This window comes from Typopeltis vanoorti, chromosome 23 (genome assembly GCF_054136105.1).
Source record: "Typopeltis vanoorti isolate ZY-2024b chromosome 23, IOZ_Tvanoo_1.0, whole genome shotgun sequence".
NCBI lineage: Eukaryota > Metazoa > Arthropoda > Arachnida > Uropygi > Thelyphonidae > Typopeltis > Typopeltis vanoorti.
In genome coordinates, this window is record NC_143571.1 from 8,492,935 (window position 1) to 8,517,145 (window position 24,211).

Consider the following 24,211-nt stretch of genomic DNA (forward strand, 5'->3'; position numbering starts at 1 on the left):
CAAGAAAACAAATATTAAATCTTGGAAAATCAGAAAATTAAGCACACTACCCTTACAGTTAATCAAACACTCATAAATATAATAGTGCAAAAAGAATGACTTAAATGTTACTAGATACTTCCAAAAAGAGAATAAGGATCATATTTTGTATAGTGATTCATTTATAAGAGGTGTTCTTGAGGAGAGTGTGACAAAATCATGCTAAGATTAAGGATGTCAGGCCTATCATATGTCAAAAATAGATCAAACAGAATCCAAACCAAAAATTTTAGAAGAAATTATAATTTCAATGAAGAATGAAAAGTCACTTGGACTGAATAGTATCTCAACAGAACTGTGGGAAGGAGGATGAGAAGAAGGGACTATACAATACAATACTTGAACTATTTATACAACCTAATAAAAAAAAAAAAAAACTCATCCCAATACATAAAAAAGGAAATAAAAGAAAATGAAACAGCTATAGACCCACATAATTGTTGAACCATGCTTAAAGGTATTTATTAGAATCATTCAAAACAGAATAAAAAAAAGAATATGAAGAAGTAATGGAGGAAGAACAAATGGAATTCAGAGATGGAAGCGAGACCAGGGATGCAATCTTTATTTTAGAGACTAACAGATTTGACTTGCATACTTTATTTATAATTCACTTGCTGTAGTGAATTTTGGTGCTGAAAGATAAGTTCTTTTTGTAAGTATTTAGCACTATTTAAGTCATTCTTTTTTGCATTATTATATTTATGAGTGTTTGTTTGATTAACTGTAAGGGTAGCATGCTTAATTTTCTGATTTTCAAAGGTTTAATATTTGTTTTCTTGCACACTGTATTGTGCATCACATTGCCTATGTGCAAAACAATGGCAGGCAATTTTAACATGCATGATTACATTCACTGCAGCATGTACAAAATGTATGGCCTTTACAAAACTAAAGATTTATTGAAAGAGAGCAAAACTAGAGAACATGTTTGTCAAAAAGTGTTTTGTGAGCAAATGCCAGAAGTGTGAAGAGAGTAAGAAGAATCATTTTAGTTTAATCCTTTATCCAAGTGTGAGCAAACAAAGTTTGCGCCTGAAAGTATCTTCAGGACTGGGATAAGGTAGTACAGTACCGGGCAACTCGTTGCAAAGGTAGAGAAAGCTCTCATCACTCCTATCTCAGTATCTCCCATAATGCAAAGCACATCTCCTTGCGGATATGTGTAATGCTATGCATTAAGGCCTTAATGGCATTGAGGCCAACAGTATGCAATATGTAACTGGTTGCTGCTATAATATAGGTAGTATAAGAAAAAATGTAGATGACATGCATTGGCAGATTATTATGATATGTGGAGGTGAGCAATTATTATGGGGGATTTCAACTCTGGAGGCAGAGATTAGGAGGAAGAATGGTCACAGGAAGGGAAGGAAATGGAATTTATACAGTTGCTGAGAGATAATTACTCGAGGCAGCATGTAATGGAGGGGATACAAGTTTTAAGAGTGCTAGATCTGATCATTGTATCAGAGAACTTAACACTAACAAATCTAGCTACTCTGCCTCTGCTTGGAGAAAGTAATCATGTAGTCTTGACCTGGGAGATTGCCAGACATGTAGAATTTTCTGTTAAGAAGGAATATATGTGGAATTACAAAGCAGCTGATTATGACAAGCTGAGGAGTCAGCTTTCAGCAGTGTCATGGCATAAGAATTTGGAAGAAAGAAATGGTGGTGGTGGTGCATGGGAGGTGGTCAAGGGGTGTTTGAAGAAAGCAGTATCAGAGTGTATACCTAGAGTCAGAAGGAAAGGAAATGGAAGGTGATCTGCATGCCCATGAGCAATATAAGGCACAGGCAAGAAGAGTGACTTTTTAGGAAAGAACTCTTTAGGATTTCTTTTGGCATCATCAGCTAACTTTGGTAAGAAGGCCAAAGCTAATTATGAGAGAAAGCTAGCTGATGAGGCCAAAAGAAATCCTAACAAGTTCTTTTGCTATGTGGCAAGTAAAAGGAGGTAAAATGACTATGGAAGGGTGACTTTAAAAAGTGCTGATGGTGAGGAGGTAACAGAACCAAACCAAATAGTTGAATTACTGAGTTAGGATTTTGCCTTCCAGGTGGTGACATTGGAATGTCGGATGTGACATTGACTGATAGGAAAATAGCGGTTGAAGAAATGGACGTGCTTATAATATTGCTGATCCTCAAAATGAACGCAGCTATGGAATTAGAAGACATATCTGTCCATTACAAGATTGTATTTGAGAAATTGATAAAAGATGGGATTCAGGACTGGGTGGATAGGAATATCATACTCTATAATGGACAACATGGTTTTGTGAAGGATAGGTCTTGTCTTAGTAATTTGCTTAATTTTTTTTATAATAAGTGACATCCTTGGAAGTTGAGAATGAATGCTGTCAAGAAGGGGGATGAGGACTTGATTTTTCTCTCATAGGATGGTGCATAAGTGGAATGGATTGCCATTGGATGTTGTGTGTGCAAGTAGCGTGAATGAATTCAAGAACAGGTATGACAGTTGGTGCAAATAGTTTGGCCCTCCCTTGATGAGTTACTGACTCCCTGGAGATCTCTCTTAATAATAATAATATTGATGAAACAGAATTGCAGGAGAATGATGAGGCCAGCAATTTTGGGGGTCATGCAGTTAGATAAGGGAAATGGCTACTGAGTGATATTGCTAGATTTTGCATAAACATTTGAAAGATTCCATACAGAACTCTATTGCATAAATGAATGGATATGAACCTGGTGATTTGGATTAGAACATGGCTGATAGACAGATAACAAACAGTGGTTTATTGAGGAATTGAGTCTAGGAGAAGGCAAGTGATCAGTGGAGTACCACAGTACTCAGTACTTGGTCCTCTGCTGTTTAATTTGTATATCATTATAGGAAATGATTTGACAGGAGATTTTCAGTTGTCTGTTGATGATGCTAAACTAGGAATAGCAATGGTAAATGAACGTGATGCAGAGATTCTGCAGGAAGATTTAAATAGACTAGCCATATGGGCAAAGAACAACATATGCTGCCACAGAATCCAGCATACTCCTCAGGAGTATGCTGAATTCTGTGCCATGGTATTAGTTGTTGAATGGGAAGGATATCGACAGTGTATGGGAACTGTTTAAAAATACTTAAATTATTCAATATCAGAATGCCCCTAGAGTTCAGAGAATAAATAGAGTAGGAGTGAAATGGATGTGCAATCTAATTAGGCAAAAGATTTGTAAGAAAAAGATATGGAAGGAATACCATGTGCATAAGGATGATGTCAATTATGATAATTATAAGCAGCAGGCCAGAAGAGTCACAAGTGTTGTATGGAAAACTAAATCTGAGTAGGAAAAGAAACTGGCTCTGCAAGTTAAAGATAACTGAAAAGAATATTATCATTATGTTGTAAGTAAAAGAAAGAATGAATTTGAAAGAATAACCCTACTGAATGCAGATGATATGCAGGTGACTGATGCAGACGTGATTGTTCAACTAATGATTAGTCATTTTGCTAAAAGCTGTCAATTGGTATATGCAACATTGAACTCACTGCTACTTCTGCGCTTTATGAGGAAACTTGTGTATGAAGAGGAGGAAGTACTAAAGCTGTTGCACAAACTGAATAAGAATTCTGCTGTAGGAACTGATGGGATATCAGTATGGATGCTAAAAGAGTATTCAGCTGAACTGGCTGTTCCTTTGACTAAACTATAATTTGAGTCTCAGAACAGGGAAGATTCTACTGGAATGTATGATGATTCATACATTCTTTCAAAGACCAGTGTATCCATCTGTTGACCAATCAGTGTCTCAGGTGGTGATGAAGATTTTGGAAAAGTTGGTCAGGGCTCACATTCAGAAATGTTGACAGAAAATCTCTATGAACAGCATGGGGTTACTAAGGGAAGGTCATCTTTTAGCAACTTGCTCACATTCTGTAATAATGTTACCACTGAGTTAGACTAGAGGAATGGATACACTATTATACTTTTAGATTTTGCTAAGGCTTTTGACAGAATACAGCATGGAGGACTGTTGCATAAATTAGAGAATATGGGACTGGATTATAAACTATTGTCATGATAAGAGTATGGCTAACTGGCAGATATCAAAAAGTGGTATATGGGGGGATGTGTATTTGCAAGATTCAAGATAACAAGTGTTGTACCCCAAATATCAGTCCTTGGTCCATTTTTATTCACTCTGTACCCTAATTATATTGGGAAGGATTTTACATGCAACATACTGCTATTTGCTAATGATGCAAAGAAAAAAAAAATATCAGCTAATGCCTTTTTGTTCCCATGTAGGGAGTAAGTGAGGCCTTTTTTTAGCCCTATCTAACTTTTGGAGACTGAGTGGGCAGTTCAATCTCCACTGGTAGCCAATCAGAGATAACTTGCCCAAGGCTATCACTAATTAATTGGCACACAGTGAAGAAGGCAGCTAGTAAATGCCGCCATCTGGTGGTCCCTAACACAATATTTTTAATGTCTGAAAATAGTGTGGGTTCGGTGGCCGATTTTCTTGAGTTTACGGGACGAAAAACCCTAGTTTCCAGGAGAAAAACCTGCTAGCCCATGCCAGAGATCGACTAACTCTGGAACCGGTCAAGAAAAGGTTTAGAAAAAGTTCCTCTAGTTGGCAACTAGATTCGAACGCCTTTTGTCATGCGATCAAGCGCTGTAGAGTGCAGACGTCACTTCTACTGAGCTACACAGGCTCATATGATGCAAAGATAGGTAGAGTAATCAAGAGTGCTGCTGATATGCAGTACTTGCAAAATGATTTGAATAGGCTTGAATTGTTTGCATGTGAAAATGGCTGTCATTTCAATGTTAATAAATGTAAAGTAATGCACTTTGGTGTGATTAGATATCCATTAGACATATCTTATTGGTGGGGTTATGCTTGAATAAACTAATGAGGCTAGGGATTTTGGAAGTTTAATAGACAGGAAGGTGAAGTTCAAGAGTCATATAGCAAAAATAAAACTCAGAGAATAATGGCAATGCTAAAACGAAATTTGACATGTAAAGGGAGTCATTTTGCCTCTTTACAAGGCCTTGATAAGGCCTCACTTTGACTATTGTGTGCAGGTCTGGTTTCCATGGTGAACCCCTCTTTCTCCTGTTTGCAGACACTAGCAAACAGGAGAAAGAGGGGTGATATGATTGAGACTTACACACTTCTGAAAGGGTTATACAGAATTTCAGTAAATGGAATTTTTCATTTTATGGAGGATGGGGAAAGAACACGAGGGCATCCTTGGAAGTTGAGAATAAATGCTGTCAAGAAGGGAATGAGGACTAGATTTTTCTCTCATAGAGTGGTGCGTAAGTGGAATGGATTGCCATTGGAGATGTTGTGTGTGCAGGTAGCGTGAATGAATTCAAGAAGAAGTATGACAGTTGGTGCAAATAATTTGGCCCTCCCTTGATGAGTTTCTGACTCCCTGGAGGTCTCTCTTAATAATAATAATATTGATGGAACTGAACTGTGGGAGAATGATTAAGCTAGCAACTTTGGGGGAAATTGTGAACAAGAAGTTGAAGTTTAGAGGGAATATTGTGAAGGTGATTAAAACAGAACATCTGATTATGTGGTTTTTGAAGAACACACTAACAAGCAGGAATAGAGAGTTTATTTCCTCCTATATAAGGCTTTAATAAGGGCGCATCTGGACTACTGTGCACGGATCTGGACTCCCTGGGTTCTGTGTTGATGAAGAAGTGTCAGAGAGGATCCAGGGTCAAGTGATAAAGATTGTGTCAGGTGTATGGAATGTCCTATGAGAATTGGTTGATTGGTATCATCATCAAATTCCTGCCATGTACCCTCAAGGGGTGTACAGGATATGATAGTACTACATGAAAAAAATTACATCATTATTAATTTCCTATCAACAATTTTCCTCCAAATCAGTCTGTTACTTGTCAACACTCCAACATTATCAGATCTTATATTTCTATAGTCTAAGGCACTTTGTACCGTATCAATCCACCTATATCTTGGTCTTCCTCTGGGTCGTTTTGCTGCCAACCTGGCAGAGAACACTTGTTTTGCTAATCTTTCTTCACCCATTCTGTTTAAGTGACCATACCACCTGAGATTAGCTCTGCTAACGCATTCCTGGATGCTGACAATGTCAAGTTCTTTCCTAATATCCTCATTTTTAATATGATACTGCCATTGATGCCATCTGTTCATGCCTATAATCTTTCTCAGGACTCTCATATCTGTGGTCTCTAGTCTTTGGTCAAGTGTTTTACTTCTGACCCAGCTCTCAGATCCATAAGTTAAAACTGGTTTGAACACTGTCTTGTATACAGCTAATTTAGTGTTCCGACTAATTTCTCTCTTATTCCATATGAATTTATTCAATTGACTTCCCACCATACCAACTTTGCTGATTCTGTTGTCTATTTCTATATTTAATTTACCATCTTCAGTAAAAATCGTGCCTAAATAGCTGAAATGTTTTACTTGTTCCACAGGTTCTGAATTCACAACACAGTTGACATTTTCAATGATTCTGCCTATTTTCATTGTCTTTGTCTTTTTATTGCTGACCTTCATACCATATCTATTACAACAGCTATTCAATTTAGTCAGAGAATCTTGCAGACTTGTAGCGGATTTATTTAGAAGTATAACATCATCCGCATAAAGCAAAGAGCTGGCATTAACATCTCCAATATTGATATCATGTTTAATACCACTTTCCTTCATAATGTGATCCATATAGATAATGAAAACAGAGGGGATAATGTACATCCTTGTCTCACACCAGATTTAACATTAAACCATCTTCCTGTACTTCCTTCAATTCTAACTGCTGACTTACAACTCAAATAAAGACTAAGTATTGCTTGATATAATGCCCCATTGACACCATATAACTGCAGCGTATTGAATAGCTTCTCTCTTGGCACTTTGTCATATGCCCTTTCCAAATCGACAAAACTTAAATACAGATCTTTGTTATATTCCCATGCTTTCTCGACTATTTGTTGTAAAGTGAAGATCTGATCCTGACAGCCTCTATTTGGCCTGAATCCAGCTTGTTCTTCACCAAGCTTTTCTTCCACAATTCTTCTCAACCGTTTCTCAGGTATACTTGCATAGATCTTGCCAGGAATACTCAGTAGAGAAATACCTCTGTAATTCTCACATTCAGTTTTATTTCCCTTTTTATATATGGGTACTATGAGAGCTCTACTCCAATCATCGGGAATTCGTCCCTCTGTCCAGGCTTTTTGAACTATGCAGTGCAGCCACTGTAAGACTCTTATACCACCATACTTCAGCATTTCTGGTCGAATATCATCTACTATTGCTGCCTTTCCACATTTCATGCCTTTGATGGCTTTTTCTACTTCAAGTATGGATATGTATTCCTGACTGCATGCCTGGTCAGTGTTTTTTATCACTGTGCTGTCATCACTGCTTGTTTCATTTAGCAGTTTTTCAAAGTAATTACTCCATACTTCAAGGATATCTTTTTCTCCTGTTTTCATATCACCTTTATCATCTCTAACTCTTTTACAGCACTCTTTCCTCCATTCCTAAGCTTCTTCAACAACCTCCAGAATATTTTGCCACCTTCTTGATATTTATTTTCTATATTCTTGCCAAAGTCCTCCCATGACTTTTGTTTAGCTTTCTTACATTTGTCTCTGTATTCTGCAAGAGTAAAAGCTGACTTATTTGCCAGGAACTTTTGATATGCTTTATTCTTTTCCTTCACTGCCTCTTTAACTTCCTGTGTCCACCAGGGAGTTCTGATTTTTTTATCCTTGCACACAACCTCAACACATGCCTCTCTGTCAGAATCAATCAATGTTTTCTTCAGAGTTTGCCACTGAATCTCCAAGGTTTGATTCCTGTTCTCAAACTCTTTCATTTTCTTTTCAATAATCTTTCTGTATTTTAGTCTACAGTTCACATCTCAGAGCTGCTCAACTTTTATTCGCTTTAAAACTTTCTTACATGTTATTCTTTTCAATATGAAATTCAATTTTATCCTGCTCAAGACTAAATAGTGATCACTTCCAATTTCAAATCCTCTGTACACTCTGGTGTCCTGCACCAGGGAGAAAACATCACTATCAACAATAACATAGTCAATGAGACTTTTCTTATTCCTAGCCTCTTCTCTCCATGTGAATTTGTGCACATTTTTATGTTGAAACATGGTGTTAGTAATAACCAGGCCATGTCTTGAGCAGAAATCCAACAGATATTTGCCATTATTATTAGCTTTGCTCTTTTCTCCAAATTTTCCCAAAATATTTTTGTATGTCTCACAATCATTTTTCCTTTTTCCAACTTTTCCTTTTTCATTGTGTCAGTTGCTTTTTCTAAAGCCCCCAAAAATTCCTCCACTTCTACCTTAGTAGAACCTTCTGTGGGACCATAGGCACAAATAAGTCTCATTGTCCAGTTCCCCATTCTCATATTTGCCCACATTACTCTACTTGTATGTGTTTCAAAAATTGGGTGATCAGCAAAAAAGGAGACGTGATAGAAGCATTTAAATTATTAAAGGGTTTTTATAGGATTCACATGTACATAGTACATTTTAAGACAAATGCAAGAATGCTAAACACTGTGTAAAACTAGCTAAACAAAAGTCATGGGAGGATTTTGGCAAGAATATAGAAAATAAATATCAAGAAGGTGGCAATATATTCTGGAGGTTGTTGAAGAAGCTTAAGAATGGAGGAGAGAGTGCTATAAAAGGAATTAGAGATGGTAAAGGTGACATGATAACGGGAGAAAAAGATATCCTTGAAGTATGGAGTAATTACTTTGAAAAACTGCTAAATGAAACAAGCAGTGATGACAGCACAGTGGTAAAAAACACTGACCAGGCATACAGTCAGGAATACATATCCATACTTGAAGTAGAAAAAGCCATCAAAGACTTGAAATGTGGAAAGGCAGCAGGAGTAGATGATATTCGACCAGAAATGCTGAAGTATGGTGGTATAAGAGTCTTACAATGGCTGCACTGCATAGTTCAGAAAGCCTGGACAGAGGGACGAATTCCCGATGATTGGAGTAGAGCTCTCATAGTACCCATATATAAAAAGTGAAATAAAACTGCATGTGAGAATTACAGCGGTATTTCCCTATTGAGTGTTCCTGGCAAGATCTATGCAAGTATACTTGAGAAACGGTTGAGAAGAATTGTGGAAGAAAAGCTTGGTGAAGAACAAGCTGGATTCAGGCCAAATATAGGCTCTCAGGATCAGATCTTCACTTTACGACAAATAGTCGAGAAAGCATGGGAATATAACAAAGATCTGTATTTAAGTTTTGTCGATCTGGAAAAGGCATATGACAAAGTGCCAAGAGAGTAGCTATTCAATATGCTGCAGTTATATGGTGTCAATGGGGCATTATATGAAGCAATACTTAGTCTTTATTTGAGTTGTAAGTCAGCAGTTAGAATTGAAGGAAGTACAGGAAGATGGTTTAATGTTAAATCTGGTGTGAGACAAGGATGTACATTATCCCCTCTGTTATTCATTATCTATATGGATCACATTATGAAGGAAAGTGGTATTAAACATGATATCAAAATTGGAGATGTTAATGTCACCTCTTTGCTTTATGCGGATGATGTTATACTTCTAAATAAATCCGCTACAAGTCTGCAAGATTCTCTGACTAAATTGAATAGCTGTTGTAATAGATATGGTATGAAGGTCAGCAATAAAAAGAACAAAGACAATGAAAATAGGCAGAATCATTGAAAAGTCAACTGTGTTGTGAATTCAGAACCTGTGGAACAAGTAAAACATTTCAGCTATTTAGGCACGATTTTTACTGAAGATGGTAAATTAAATATAGAAATAGACAACAGAATCAGCAAAGCTGGTATGGTGGGAAGTCAATTGAATAAATTCATATGGAATAAGAGAGAAATTAGTCGGAACACTAAATTAGCTGTATACAAGACAGTGTTCAAACCAGTTTTAACTTATGGATCTGAGAGCTGGGTCAGAAGTAAAACACTTGACCAAAGACTAGACACCACAGATATGAGAGTCCTGAGAAAGATTATAGGCATGAACAGATGGCATCAATGGCAGTATCATATTAAAAACAAGGATATTAGGAAAGAACTTGACATTGTCAGCATCCAGGAATGCGTTAGCAGAGCTAATCTCAGATGGTATGGTCACTTAAATAGAATGGGAGAGGAAAAATTACCAAAACAAGTGTTCTCTGCCAGGTTGGCAGGAAAACGACCCAGAGGAAGACCAAGATATAGGTGGATTGATACGGTAGAAAGTGCCTTAGACGATAGAAATATAAGATCTGATAATGTTGGAGTGTTGACAAGTAACAGACTGATTTGGAGTAAAATTGTAGATAGGAAATTAATAATGATGTAATTTTTTTCATGTAGTACTATCATATCCTGTACACCCCTTGAGAGAACATGGCAGGAATTTGATGATGATGATGATGAGTCATTCATGAAATGCACAAAATTTCATAGAAGCCTCAGAAGTAAAATTAAATACAGGAAAAAGTAGTTGTCTATGGACAGGGAACTGGAAATCCAGAATCAACTTCAGTTAAATGAAACTTGGCCAGTGATGACTCTGGGTGCTTACCTAAGCAACACCCAAACTTGCAATGTGCTGAACTGGACAGAACTACACAACTGCTTCGGTAATAGGAAATGATACAGTTTACAGGCAACATCTTCACTCAGGGGAAGAGTGATCATCATAAACTAGATTGCAGCAAGCACTCTCAAAATTCAAGGTGTTCAAGATAATAGTTAGATAGGTTAGATGATAATGATGAGTCCATTACGTTTTCGCTTTGTATATTTTATCTTTCCACATGAATTAACCATATGTGTTGTAAATATAATAAATATGCAGATAAGGATACCTAATCTAGCCAACTTTTATCTTGACCACCTGGAAAACTAAAACTTCTCTCTCTCACCCCCAAACCATCATTTAGGCTGTGTTATATAGATGACATCTTTGCAGTTTGGAGTCATGCAGAACCAGAACTCCATTCATTTCTACAAAAAACTCAACATCTTACATTCTCATGTTAATTTCCAAGCTAGAAAAAGAATCATCAAGAGGAATTTCCTGTCTAGATGTACACATCCAATGGAATTAGATGTGTACATCTAGATCCATTTACACTTCTGTGTACCAAACACTGACTTTTACAGGTTGCTGTATCTATAATACATCAGCCCACCATCCATCTCAAAAATCTGACATCATAAAATTGTGTCTAGATTTGTTCCTCTGACAATGAAAAATCTCTCAAACAAGAACTACAAACTATCAAACAAACAGCCCTAATAATGGATACAATCCAAGAATAACTCAGAAAATGATTAACAGTCCTCCTATACAGCAGCCTATACAAGAAGTCCACAGGACTCATATATCGTATATCAAAGCTATCTCTGAACAAACAGCAAAATTTATGAGAAAATGTAAACTCATAGCTTCCTACGAGGGGTTTCCGAAAAGTGAGGTAACACTTTTTTTTTTCCTTAATAATGGTGAAAGGGAATGAGATAAAACACAGTGGGTGGACAGATAGATCTGTTAATAACGTTCAAAAAGACTTCCATTGCAGTGTGGAGCCACTGTTGCTTCACATTAATTCCAGTTGCAAGATAGCTGCTACCTTGTGATTGTAATCCAAAACAGGTGTCCATGAAGTTATTTGTTTTTTTGCAAATAAAAGGAGTTTCACCAAGTGACATTCACCATGAACTGGTTACTGTATATGGCGAAAAGTTGATGTCAGAGAAGCAGATGTGTTTTTGGGACAATGAATTTAAAGCAGGCAGGCCTTCATCGAGCCTTCATTCTTGAAGATAGCCAAGTGAAACTGAGTGAAATTGTACAAGTGGTGAACCTGAGCAAGTGCTTCATTTACGAAATTGTTTATGATGTCCTTGGCTTTTGAAAAGTGTGCTCCTGCTGGGTACCTTGACAATTATCAGAGGAGCACAAAGCAACACACACACATAGGGATGAGCCTGGAGAATCTGTTGTAATACAGATTCTCCAGAATGTGGGTTCATGATAAAGTAATGAACCCACATTCTGGGTTCATTACGTTATCATGGAGTCTTGTTTGCTCTCCAGGATAAAGTGATGAACCCACATTTTGTCTCCAGTGACTAGGTAAGCAAGAAAATTCTCATATTTGTCACTGTATCACAACAGTTTCTCCAGACACATTCCCATGATTCCCCCCCCCCCCCAACAGATTCTCCAGAAACATCCACAATCTCCTGTGTGCAAAAAATTCAAAATCTCTTTCCGCTGTCTTAAAACTCATTGCCACAGTGTTCTGGGATCGCCAAGGCATTCTGTTGGTTGGTTGGTGCAATCGACCAAAACCAATCAACCAAAACCTCAACAACACACTGCACATACACCACTCATGAGTGTTTGTGCTGTAATTGACCAGGACTCATGACAAGCAGCATGATTTTGGTGGCCAACAGTGCTATGCCACACGCACACATGCACCATGAATGTTTGTGTTGTAATCATTGGGAAACTCTGTCATATCCCTCTCCACCCCAATAGCCCAGACTTAGTTCAGGCTTCCATTTGTTTGTCCCCTTAAAGAAACGCTTTTCTGGAAGGCATTTCACTATGGATGAGGAAGGTCATCAGGTGGTGTGATGTTGGTTACTGGGTGTGGGCATGAACTTATAGTAGTAGTAGTATTGATAAACTGATCTATTGTTGAACAAGTGCATCAATAAATTTAGAGACTGTGGAGAAGTAGTGCATGTTCACTTATTTCTTGGTGTATAATTTCAGTTCCCTATTATTAAACATCCTAAAGAAAAAAAAAATGTGTTACTTTACTATTTGGAAACTCCTTGTATAAACCCATCAATCAAATTCATAACCACTTGCCTTCTCCAAAAGACAAACTTTCACCATTAATGCTACCTGGCATTAATGTATCCTCCATGGGTTTTAAACAAAGTGCATCTAGTGATAGACAAAAGCTTAACAAGGCCAAGAAAGTGATGACTTAGAATGAGAAAAGTGCAGATTCTAGATAAATGTCAAGAAGGGCTCATATATGTGTGATCATAGGCAACATGTTTGGTATCAATGAAAGAACCATATGATACATAAGGAAACATGAAACTGAGATCAGAGAGGCATTGCAAACTGGTGGAATTCTTTCTGCTAAATATGCAGCTTATGTATATGATAAAGTGATGTTAAATATGGAGAATGTACTTTTCTTTTGGATCAGAGACCAGAGCAAGAAAAACTTGCTTGTGAACATCAGTATGATTTCTGCTAAGGCCCTCATTCTTTACGACAGATTTAAGCAGCAAGCTCCATGTGCCACCAGCACTGCAAAAATCACTTTCATTGCCAGCAAAGACTGGTTCCAGAAAGTCAAGGTGGATTATTCACTCTGCAGTGTAAACATTACTGGTGTTCTCTTCACTTCATTACGAGGCTGCTTAGGCCTACCTTGTGCAATTCAAGAACCTCATCAAAGAGAAAAGTTGTAAACCTGAACAAGTTTTCAATGCCAATAAAACTGTATTATTCTGGAAAAAGATGTCTCATCTATATAGCATTGAACAAAAAGCCAAGCTGGAAGTCTTAATGTCAGCAAACCCTGCTTCTTTTCCAGCCTCTGAGATCCCTACTACTGAAGAGTACTGAATCTTGTGACAAGTACCCTGGTGCATGCCTTGTTCTTAACTGTGTAATAAAATTTTGATGCATTTTTTTTTTTTGAAACATGAAATGTTACTCATTACTGTAAAATACAATTAAAATGTTTTTAACACATTTTAAACTTTTTTTTTTTTCTGTTAATTGAGCTTATAATAGCAGAATATGATGATCCTTATTGACATGATTCTGTGTATTAGGGCCAGAAAGAGCTTGATCATTCAATTCCTAATACGAGGGTGGTCTGAAAAGTTCTCAGCCTCGACCATAGATGGCAACACTATCGGCAAGATTTTTTCTAAGTTGGTACATCTGTCATAAGCATCCATGTGAAATTGCAAGTCATTCTTTCAAGTAGTTTGTTTTATACAGCTGTTCTGAAGCAAAAGTGTTGTCTATATCCTTTGAAATGGATAACTGAGTATCATGCGGTTATAAAATTCTTTGTAAAAGAAGGTTTAACGCCAAAAGAAATTCATTCAAAGTTTTTATGGGCACTCTTCTCTTTCGCTTTCGACAATTAAGAAATGGGTTGCCGAGTTTAAACGTGGCCATACCAGCCTTGAAGATGATCCACGTAAAGGACATCCAAAAAGTCTAACAACACCAGAAATCATTAATCAAGTGCACGATATGGTATTGGATGACCGGCGAGTCAAAGTTCATGAAATTGCTGAGACTATAGGCAAAGAATGTGTAGGATATATTTTGCATGAAGAATTACAAATGAAAAAGCTTTGCACAAGATGGGTACCGTGCTTGCTCACAGCAGATCAAAAACGCACTCACATGAAAATTTCTGGACAGCACTTGGAGCATTTTAACAAGAATAAAACTGACTTTGTGCATCGATTTATTATTATGGATGAGACTTGGATTCACCTGTACACACCAGAATCCGAACAGCAGTCAAAGCAGTGGACAGAATCCAGTTGTTCAACACCAAAAAAGACAAGGTCATAGCATTGTGTTTTGGGATGCTAAAGGCATTTTGTTTATTAATTATCTTGAAATGGCAAAACAATAACCGGGGAATATTATTCTGATCTTATAACGAGACTAGACAAAAAAATTCGTGAGAAAAGACCTGGTTTGCAGAAGAAAAAAAAAATCATCTTTCATCAGGACAATGCACCTGCCCACAAAGGTATTTTGTCAATGGGAAAATTAAGGGATCTGCACTATGAATTGTTGGAACATCCACCCTATTCCCCAGATTTGGCTCCCTCTGACTTCTATTTTCCCAAAACTAAAACTCATCCTCGCTGGTCAGCATTTTTCTTCGGATCAAGAGATGATTGCAGCTGTAAAGGGGTATTTTGTAAATCTTACTGAGAATAACTACAGGGACGTGATAATGGTTGGAGCATCGCTCGAATAAATGTATTAGTCTTAAGGGAGATTATGTTGAAAAATAAAAATAATTTTGAAATTATAAATTCGTTTTTTCATTATTAGGCCAAGAACTTTTCAGACCACCCTCATACAAGGTATTAGAAACACAAGCAGCATATCTTACTGATTAAACTAGAACAATATTAATATTTAGCTATGTTGTTTATATTATAACATGTTAGTAATCCAAGATTAAGATGTTACACCCTGTAAAGCAAGAAAAAACTGTCAGATTCCCAATTTCACTAGAAGCTGTGAGTGAATTTCAGTGAAGATTCCTTGTGAAGTCAGTGAAATGAAGTTTTGCAACAAAAAAAAAACTTAATTTCTAACAATTATTAAAAATCATCATTTAGCTCTGACTGCAACCGTGTGGTTAGCCTAGTGGCTTTGCGCTTCGCAACCATATGCCTGGGGAAGGAGTGTCCCAGGTTCGATTCCCGTTGTAGACGCAAGGAATTTGAGGATCTTCCTCAGGCATAGCCAAGTTAGCCGGTCTTGGGCGCGGTCAGTAGGGTTTTTTCCACCAGTTTATCTGGCGTTTTTCATCCCGCAAGCAGGCAAACCGGCCCCGTGAACATACGCCTCTACAGTCAAAAATATATCCCCCCCCCCTAGCAGCAGACCAGGCGACAGGTCGGTTGGGAGTAGTACTAACAAGAAGTCGCATCTAAGTAACACGCGGACCCTTGAATAGAAAGCAGGAATAACGCGTAGAAGAAGATTTAGCTCTGACTGTTGAGATTTTATTTTATAATATAAATTGGCAGGTTTTATTACCTGTAGCTCATTAGTGCTATTATATGCGCTTCAGTTAAGAGCAAAGTTTTAAGAGAGAAGAGAAAGTAGAAGAGGTTAAGAGGAAGCATAGTTTGAATATTCACTTTTTATATCCTTCTCATTTGTCTCAAAATAATAATTAAAAAAAAGTACAGCTATCCAAAAGCTAATGTAAATAATAAATGAGAGGATCATTTAATTATGCTCATCACTAATAATACCCAGGTGAAATAACATTTTTTATTTATATAGCACCTTTTATTTCATTAATTTTTTTCTTGTGTATTATATTAGATTGACTATTTATTTAAACTTTTCTTAAATTAGATTAATAAACCAGATGTCAGTGTAACAGAAGAGGAAATAAATGCAGCGGTAAAATCGTGGCTCACCGGAAGAAGTGCTTTAACACCATTTCATCCTTTGCAGCATCCAGTGTAAGACACCTTTTTGTTATTTTTATGCATAATAAACACATAATGAGTTACCTGAGATCTGGCCTTTCTGCTCAACCATCTTGATTTGGACAGTTATCAAGTCCCCCCCCCCTCCCACTTAGTACTAAGCCTGCTGGAACATGTGCAGCTGCTGAACTTCCCTTCACAGTTCACGTTGAAATCCACAAAACAAGTTTCTTTTCCTCCTCCTCCATTCCTGCTACTGCTATATTGCAGTTTTCCTCCTGATGCATTTCCTAAGGAATACAATATACAGTCTTTTAAATCAAGTGTAAACAAGTTCCTCCTTTCCAAACCCACTACCCATATACGGTACTAATGTACTATAGGTTGATCAACCAACCTCTCGTGTATGGGTTCAACATAAAAAAAAACGTTATGCCTTTGATTTTGGACTGGTATGTTCTAAAGATTTTACTTAAAATCATAGTTTTAAAACACTCAAGATCAACATGCAGAAGAAAGCAAAAGCCTCAAGGCAAGCTCTTTGCCTTTACAGTGTTCGAAACACACTGCCACTTTCCTAACAGTAGTTATTCATACAATTATATGTAAATTTTTGTGGATGTGCATTTCATAATCATAGTCTCATCTAGAAAATAGCACTTTTTTGATTTTAGATTGACTGGTTTTATTGGTGTGTTATAGCCATCTTCGTTAAGATCGATCGATACATAGATATAACTCGCGCAAGCATATAGAGTTATGTAAAATTAACATTTATTGGATGTTTGTTAGAGAATCAGAACTGATCTGTTTTTATCTTATGACATGATGCATACAATTCGTGTATTATGTACATGTGGTTAATTATATCGGAATTTCCCATTTCATTTATGTTGGGTTGGTTGATGAGAGTGACTGGAATATAATGATAGTCATTTAGATATGCCATATAAATTACTAAGAAATTATATTTGTGTTTAATTTTTTTAATCCAAGTGTAAGCAAAAAAAGTTTGCACATGAAGCATCTTCATAACTAGGCTACTTGTATATTTGGATATGGAGGCTATTGACTTCATATCAGTTGCCTTAGTATGCCATAATGCAAAGCACACTTCTTTTTTTGGAAGTAGGTCAACAGCCACTATACACAAATAGTTGCTCCTGAAGATACTTTGTGCACAAACTTCATTTGCTTGCACTTGGATAAATTCTCTCTCTAATTCAGAGTATTTTAATCATATGGTGATACACTTTTTTCTACTTGAATATATAAAATATATTCAAGTGGAAAAAGCTTCTATGACTTCTGCTTTAATTCAACCTTCACATCTTCCTGGATCCAGCTCCCACTGAATGAAACCTCAATAAAGGCCAAATCAAATCAAAAGCACACCAAGTGTATGGAGTTCTAGGTCAAGCAGTAGAATTTAATCTGTTTCTACTTACATGATGTAGTCTGCCTAATTAATAATAAAAAATTGAATACTTGGGTTACCCAAGTGTTCAATAATGTCAGACATCCCTTTCTGCTCACATCCTCCAGCAAATTATGGTGGGAAAAGGTGGCAACATCTTCAATCACCTGCCTCCTAGTTAATGGATTCCCACCAGACCAAGTCAAACTTCAAAAAAGGAGTCAAGCAGGTTTGTCTCTTAGTCCCTTGATCTTTTCATTGGTTCTGGAACCTTTTTTTGTAGGATGCTGACAATTCATATGTTGTGCAATGGATAACAGTTCCTTCATGTATGAAGGAACTGTTATATTTCCTTCATGTATGAAGGAAAATAAAATATTAGCATATGTGGATGCTGTAGTAGGTGCTTTGAGAGATCTTGTCAATATATACATCTTTTTTTTTTTTTTTTTTAATATTTTGGAAAAATTCAGCAGAATCAGTGGACTAATTGGCAATGCTAACAAGACAAAATTTAAAATTTTTGGAAGATGGGATCTTGGAGTTATTCCCTTTGGACTAACCTGCATCAGGGAACCTCTCACCATACTTGGAATTCTTTTCTCCATCTGTCTGATATTATCAGTTCAAGAATTTATACACAAAAACACTGATGCCTTAGAAGATTGAAAAAATGGATAACGCTCCTTTTCTTCTGGTTGTTAATGCTACCATGATTGTTGACATAATTAATGATTGTGCATGATAAATTATGTAATGAAATAAAGAATTTTATATAACTTACTAACATTTCATAATGAGTATCTCATCACAGTGAAACATGTCAGCTACTGAAGCTGCATGAAGCAAGAAAGGACTAAACAAGATTACAAAGTGCTTCTGTTCTTCCAGTCTCTTGACAGTCACGTATACTATTAGGATCACAAGAACAGTGATCTCAGTCATTAACAACTGTAAGCAAACTTAACCAAAAGGCAAAGAAGAGCACAACTACTTACAAGACGTAAGATGTATGATATAGAATGTTTAACAATAAAATGACTGAGTTTAAATTTACCTCTAACATTAAATTAAGATATTTTTATCTACAAATTTCATAGTCATATAACAAGGAAAGACTTGTACATGAACTTGAGAATATCTGTGTGTGTGGGGGGTGCAGTATCCCAAAAAAGAAAGGTGACTAGTGGTGTGCTGCAGGAATTAGTTTTGGGGCCATATTCAATTTGTATTTGGTTTGGGTTTAACTAGTGATACCCAGCTGTTTGCAGATGATGCAAAACTAGGGAGATCAATGTAGAGTCAAGCAGATGTTATTGCATTACAAGAGGACTTGAATAGATTGCATGATTGGGCAGGTAAGTGGAACTGTCAGTTCATGTTGCAAAGTGTAAGGTTTTTGAGATTTGATAAGCAATGATGGGATGCAAAGTATACACTTGGTGGGGAAACTTTAACGGAAGTAGAGGAGATGAGAGATCTAGGAGTGATGGTGGACAAGGACCTGAAATTCAGGGGCCATATTGCACAAACTGTGAAGACATCACATCGAATAATGGCAGTAATGTGGAGGACTCTTACATGCAGAAATACAGAGGTCATGATTCCATTGTATAAGGCCTTGATCAGGCCTCATATGGATTATTGTGCTCAGATTTGGTCACCGGGTTTTCATGATGAGGATATATTGGAAAGGGTACAGAGAAGATTCACAAAGGTAGTCAGTGATCTTTGAATGTGGAATATGAGGATAGATTGAGAGAATGTAAGTTGCGGAGCCTTATGAATAGGAGGAAGAGGGGGGGATATGATTGCACAAATATGGAATCTCATACACTCTTGGGTGAGCGAAGTGCAGAAGTTTGTCTTTTGCCAATGGCAATACAGCAAATTAGAATGAACAGAGAGCCGAGATTGTGCTTGAATACTACAGTATTCTGTGCTTAACTTTATGACGGCTACAGAATTCTGGTACTGATATTCTTTCCATTAATAACAGCAGATTGAATGAGAAAATCTTTAACCTCTTCTGCCACAAAGTTTTCCAGTTGTGTACTAACAATGATATTTGTTTAATAACTTACTGAATATCCAAGAATACCTTAACAGGACAGATCTTGCTTGGAGAATTGCTTGTGGTTGTATTCCAGGAAGTACTTTAATATCAGAGAACCAATGTGTGACATCTACTACAGATTGGGAACAGTAGAACATGCATTCCATAACTGCCCTCTTGCTCTGCATATTTGGAACAGGTTATGTAATATGTTGGGTATTTCATTCATTACTTGTAACAGAACTAGCTCTTTTTTTTTTTCAGTACCCCCCCCCCCCCCCCACATACACACTTGCCAGCAGCAGGAAGAGAATTTTGGTTTTTAGAATTTCTCAGTTAAAATATCATTTATGGAAAGTTAGGAAAAACATAGCATTGAAAACCAGCAATATGGCATATAAATGCTTAACAATATTGTAATATGGAAATTTTATTGTTCAGTCTGATAATTTTTATATTTTGAAAGCAATGTAGGAGATGCCAAATTTTTGGCTAAGTAGTGTTGACCACCCACATTATGCAATATTTACCAGCAGATGATAAAATTCTGTCTGTTTTTATTATGAGATGTTTTCACGTAATTCTAGTCTATTAGTTCTCTGGTTGTATATCCATCTACAGGGATGGCTGGAGAGCAATCCTAGACAGAGAGACCAAGGCAGTTAACTTAAGTACCAGTCGTCTCTGACTTTTAGTTTCAATTGGTCTTTTGGCTGTTTAGCTGCATGAGACTGGTGAAAAAGGATAGCAAAGGAAGGGTGCTTTGCATTATGTGATACTAAAGCAATTAAGTAAGTCAATAGCCTCTATATACAATTAGCTTGGTCATGAAGATACTTCATGCAAACTTTGCATACTCTTAAGTAAAAAAGTAAACAAGAATGTAATTTCTCAAGTGTAACTATTTTATAATCAAGTGAAAAAATTTCGGCCATATTTTATGATTTAATAACTAACACACTCAATACGTGTATACAGAATTAATCTGGTTTATTAATTTACATAAGAAGAGCCTCCTCACATTATATGGTTTAGATCAGCGCTTCCCAAACTGTGGGCCGCGGCCCCCTTGGGGGCCGTGAAATAATGAAAACAAATTTCAAATGTTATAAGACTAAGTATATTTTTTTTATTTTAAAAGAAACATATTTAACTTTTGTTATTTCTTTTTTGTTATTTTTTATATTTTAATGGAAAAATTCACACATTGGTGTTGGTTCACAAACTTTGCTTCCTGCGTATTTCAGCGCTTAACGAATATTAGTAAATATTGCTTATTCATATGTTTCATTTCAAAGCAGTGGTTAATTGTATTTACTTCGAATGCTCTCCAGGGAAGTTCCAAATCTTTCTGTCCCTTTCATAACACGTTCGTAATCAGGGACTGTTGATATTGACTTTATATACATATCAAAACTCATTTTATATTATCACTGTCATCCGAGCTAGTTTTCTGTTACCAATAAAAGTTTCGCATATACTTCACACATGAAAAAAAGCTTAAGCAAGTTCATGTGGGGATATAGTAACTCGCTTGCAGTGGTAAACAACACGCCCTCCCTAAGAGCCACTATACTGCAGAGGCAATAAAAATAAGTACTTTTATTATGCCAGTGAATAAGGTATGAGGAGTCTGTGTAATATATTTCTCAACAAATAGTGCAATTAGAGACAACTGTAATAAAAACACACTAATTAATGAATCACATGTCCCCTTATACAGAAACAAAACCATATGGGCAAACACAGTATCTAACTAAAAACTATTGTTATTAATTAGATGTATTGTGAGTTCGATTTCCCAAGGCAGCAATAAAATTCAACCGAACGTGTTAAAATTCGTAAGTGTTAAAACTAAGTAATATATATATATATATATATATATATATATATAAATATGTTAAAGATACCAAGTAATTTTAAACCTGGTTTTACTCCATTTCCCAAGTAAGCAAACAGACTAAAAGTCAAGTTTGCGCCTGCAATTGATGCAAGTCTAACTGATCCCACAGGTAGTGCAGGACCAGGGCAACTCGTGGCAAAGGTGGAACAAGCTCCGATCACTAATCTTGATATTTACCCTTAATGCCAAAACACATCTCCAAGAAGGGGATGTATGATGTTTTGTATTAAAGGCAAGGGGCCACTACCCAGACCGGTTTCGACCTTTATTGAGGTCTCGTCAGTGGGAGCTAGGCTAGAATTAGAAATACCAAGATTTAGTAGTACAGAGCTTGTAAGTATTTCGCCAAAACAAGTTACCATAAGGTGTTTTAACCTTATTAAATAAAAATCTCTGGAGGAGATATAAATGTAGAAAGTATTTTTACCTTGGGTATAAATATAAATATAAATATGTTAAAGATACCAAGTAATTTTAAACCTGGTTTTACTCCATTTCCCAAGTAAGCAAACAGACTAAAAGTCAAGTTTGCGCCTGCAATTGATGCAAGTCTAACTGATCCCACAGGTAGTGCAGGACCGGTCTGGGTAGTGGCCCCTTGCCTTTAATACAAAACATCATACATCCCCTTCTTGGAGATGTGTTTTGGCATTAAGGGTAAATATCAAGATTAGTGATCGGAGCTTGTTCCACCTTTGCCACGAGTTGCCCTGGTCCTGCACTACCTGTGGGATCAGTTAGACTTGCATCAATTGCAGGCGCAAACTTGACTTTTAGTCTGTTTGCTTACTTGGGAAATGGAGTAAAACCAGGTTTAAAATTACTTGGTATCTTTAACATATTTATATTTATATTTATACCCAAGGTATAAATACTTTCTACATTTATATCTCCTCCAGAGATTTTTATTTAATAAGGTTAAAACACCTTATGGTAACTTGTTTTGGCGAAATACTTACAAGCTCTGTACTACTAAATCTTGGTATTTCTAATTCTAGCCTAGCTCCCACTGACGAGACCTCAATAAAGGTCGAAACCGGTCTGGGTAGTGGCCCCTTGCCTTTAATACAAAACATCATACATCCCCTTCTTGGAGATGTGTTTTGGCATTAAGGGTAAATATCAAGATTAGTGATCGGAGCTTGTTCCACCTTTGCCACGAGTTGCCCTGGTCCTGCACTACCTGTGGGATCAGTTAGACTTGCATCAATTGCAGGCGCAAACTTGACTTTTAGTCTGTTTGCTTACTTGGGAAATGGAGTAAAACCAGGTTTAAAATTACTTGGTATCTTTAACATATTTATATTTATATTTATACCCAAGGTAAAAATACTTTCTACATATATATATATATATATATATATATATATATATGTGTGTATATATATAATGAATGTTATGGCAGTTTCACATATGGAATTCGGTTGAAAAGAGTTAGCATTTCAACTCAATTGTCAGCTTGTCAGCTATGCTTTTATCTTTTGGTTGCGTGATCTTTTGTTAATACCGCACCAATCATATGCACGTTTTAATAAACAGACTGCCTTTGCTGTGTGTTTCGCGTTAGGCTTAATTACCGTAAAAGGAGAAAAGTCACAAAAGTGATAAATGTTCCTGGTCCAGGGATTCCCTTATTCAGGTAATATTCACTAATTTCATGTTATAAGTCTGTGGTGTGCCAGTATCGGTAAGTGGTGATATTATTTGATCTATTCTACATTAAAAAATTTAACCCTGAGATGGATAAGTGGCTGATAAAAAATAAAGAAAAATTTTGCGAACAATCAGAAGAAGCAGAAACAGACTTCAAAAAAAGGACAGTATTTCATATTTTACCAGAACAGACCGTATCATCTTCAGAACCAAACGGTAAGAGGCAAAAAATGTAATATATGCATTTGATTTTTGCAATATTCGCTGTGTATGTTTTGTATTGAATATAAATACAATAAATATTATAATAATATATCTCTATTACGATTTTTTTTTCGAGGGGGGGGGGAGGCGTGAAATATTTTAATTTTTGCAAAGGGGGCCCTGACATCCAGAAGTTTGGGAAACACTGGTTTAGATTATGCCCTTTTGTGCTGAAAAGTGGTTTTCACAACTTTTCAGCACACCCTCGTACATATATATTCTCTCTCTCTCACACACACACAACACAGTTCTGTACAGAGTGTCTCAAAAGTCTGCATAGTTTGACAAAATGGGGTGCATTTCAAACAAATGTCATAACAACATAATTATATGTATATTTTTATAAAAAGTACAAGTATTCATATTATGAATAAACTTAAAAGAACTGGATTTCTATATGATGAAAAGAGGTCTAGATACCCCAAAGATATCAGAAGCACTGAAGAGAATCAGAAATTATCAGTTAGGAATACATTCTTCAGATTAAACTTACTCAGAATAGTAGTTTACAGAATCTTGCATTCATCTCTGAAGAAAAACATTCCATGTTCAAATGATGCATGACAAAGATCATCTAAGATTCTCTAATTGTTGTTTTG

At 36.4% G+C, this 24,211-nt stretch overlaps 1 protein-coding gene across 1 annotated transcript in view; it reads left to right on the forward strand.

The window, feature by feature from the left end:
- MetRS (methionyl-tRNA synthetase 1) overlaps positions 1 to 24,211 on the forward strand; it is a 257,104-nt gene that overhangs the window by 100,489 nt on the left and 132,404 nt on the right. Inside the window, exon 8 of the mRNA XM_090413131.1 lies at positions 16,243 to 16,352. Within this exon, the coding sequence (XP_090269257.1) occupies positions 16,243 to 16,352 (110 nt within the window). The remainder of the gene's footprint in view (positions 1 to 16,242; positions 16,353 to 24,211) is intronic.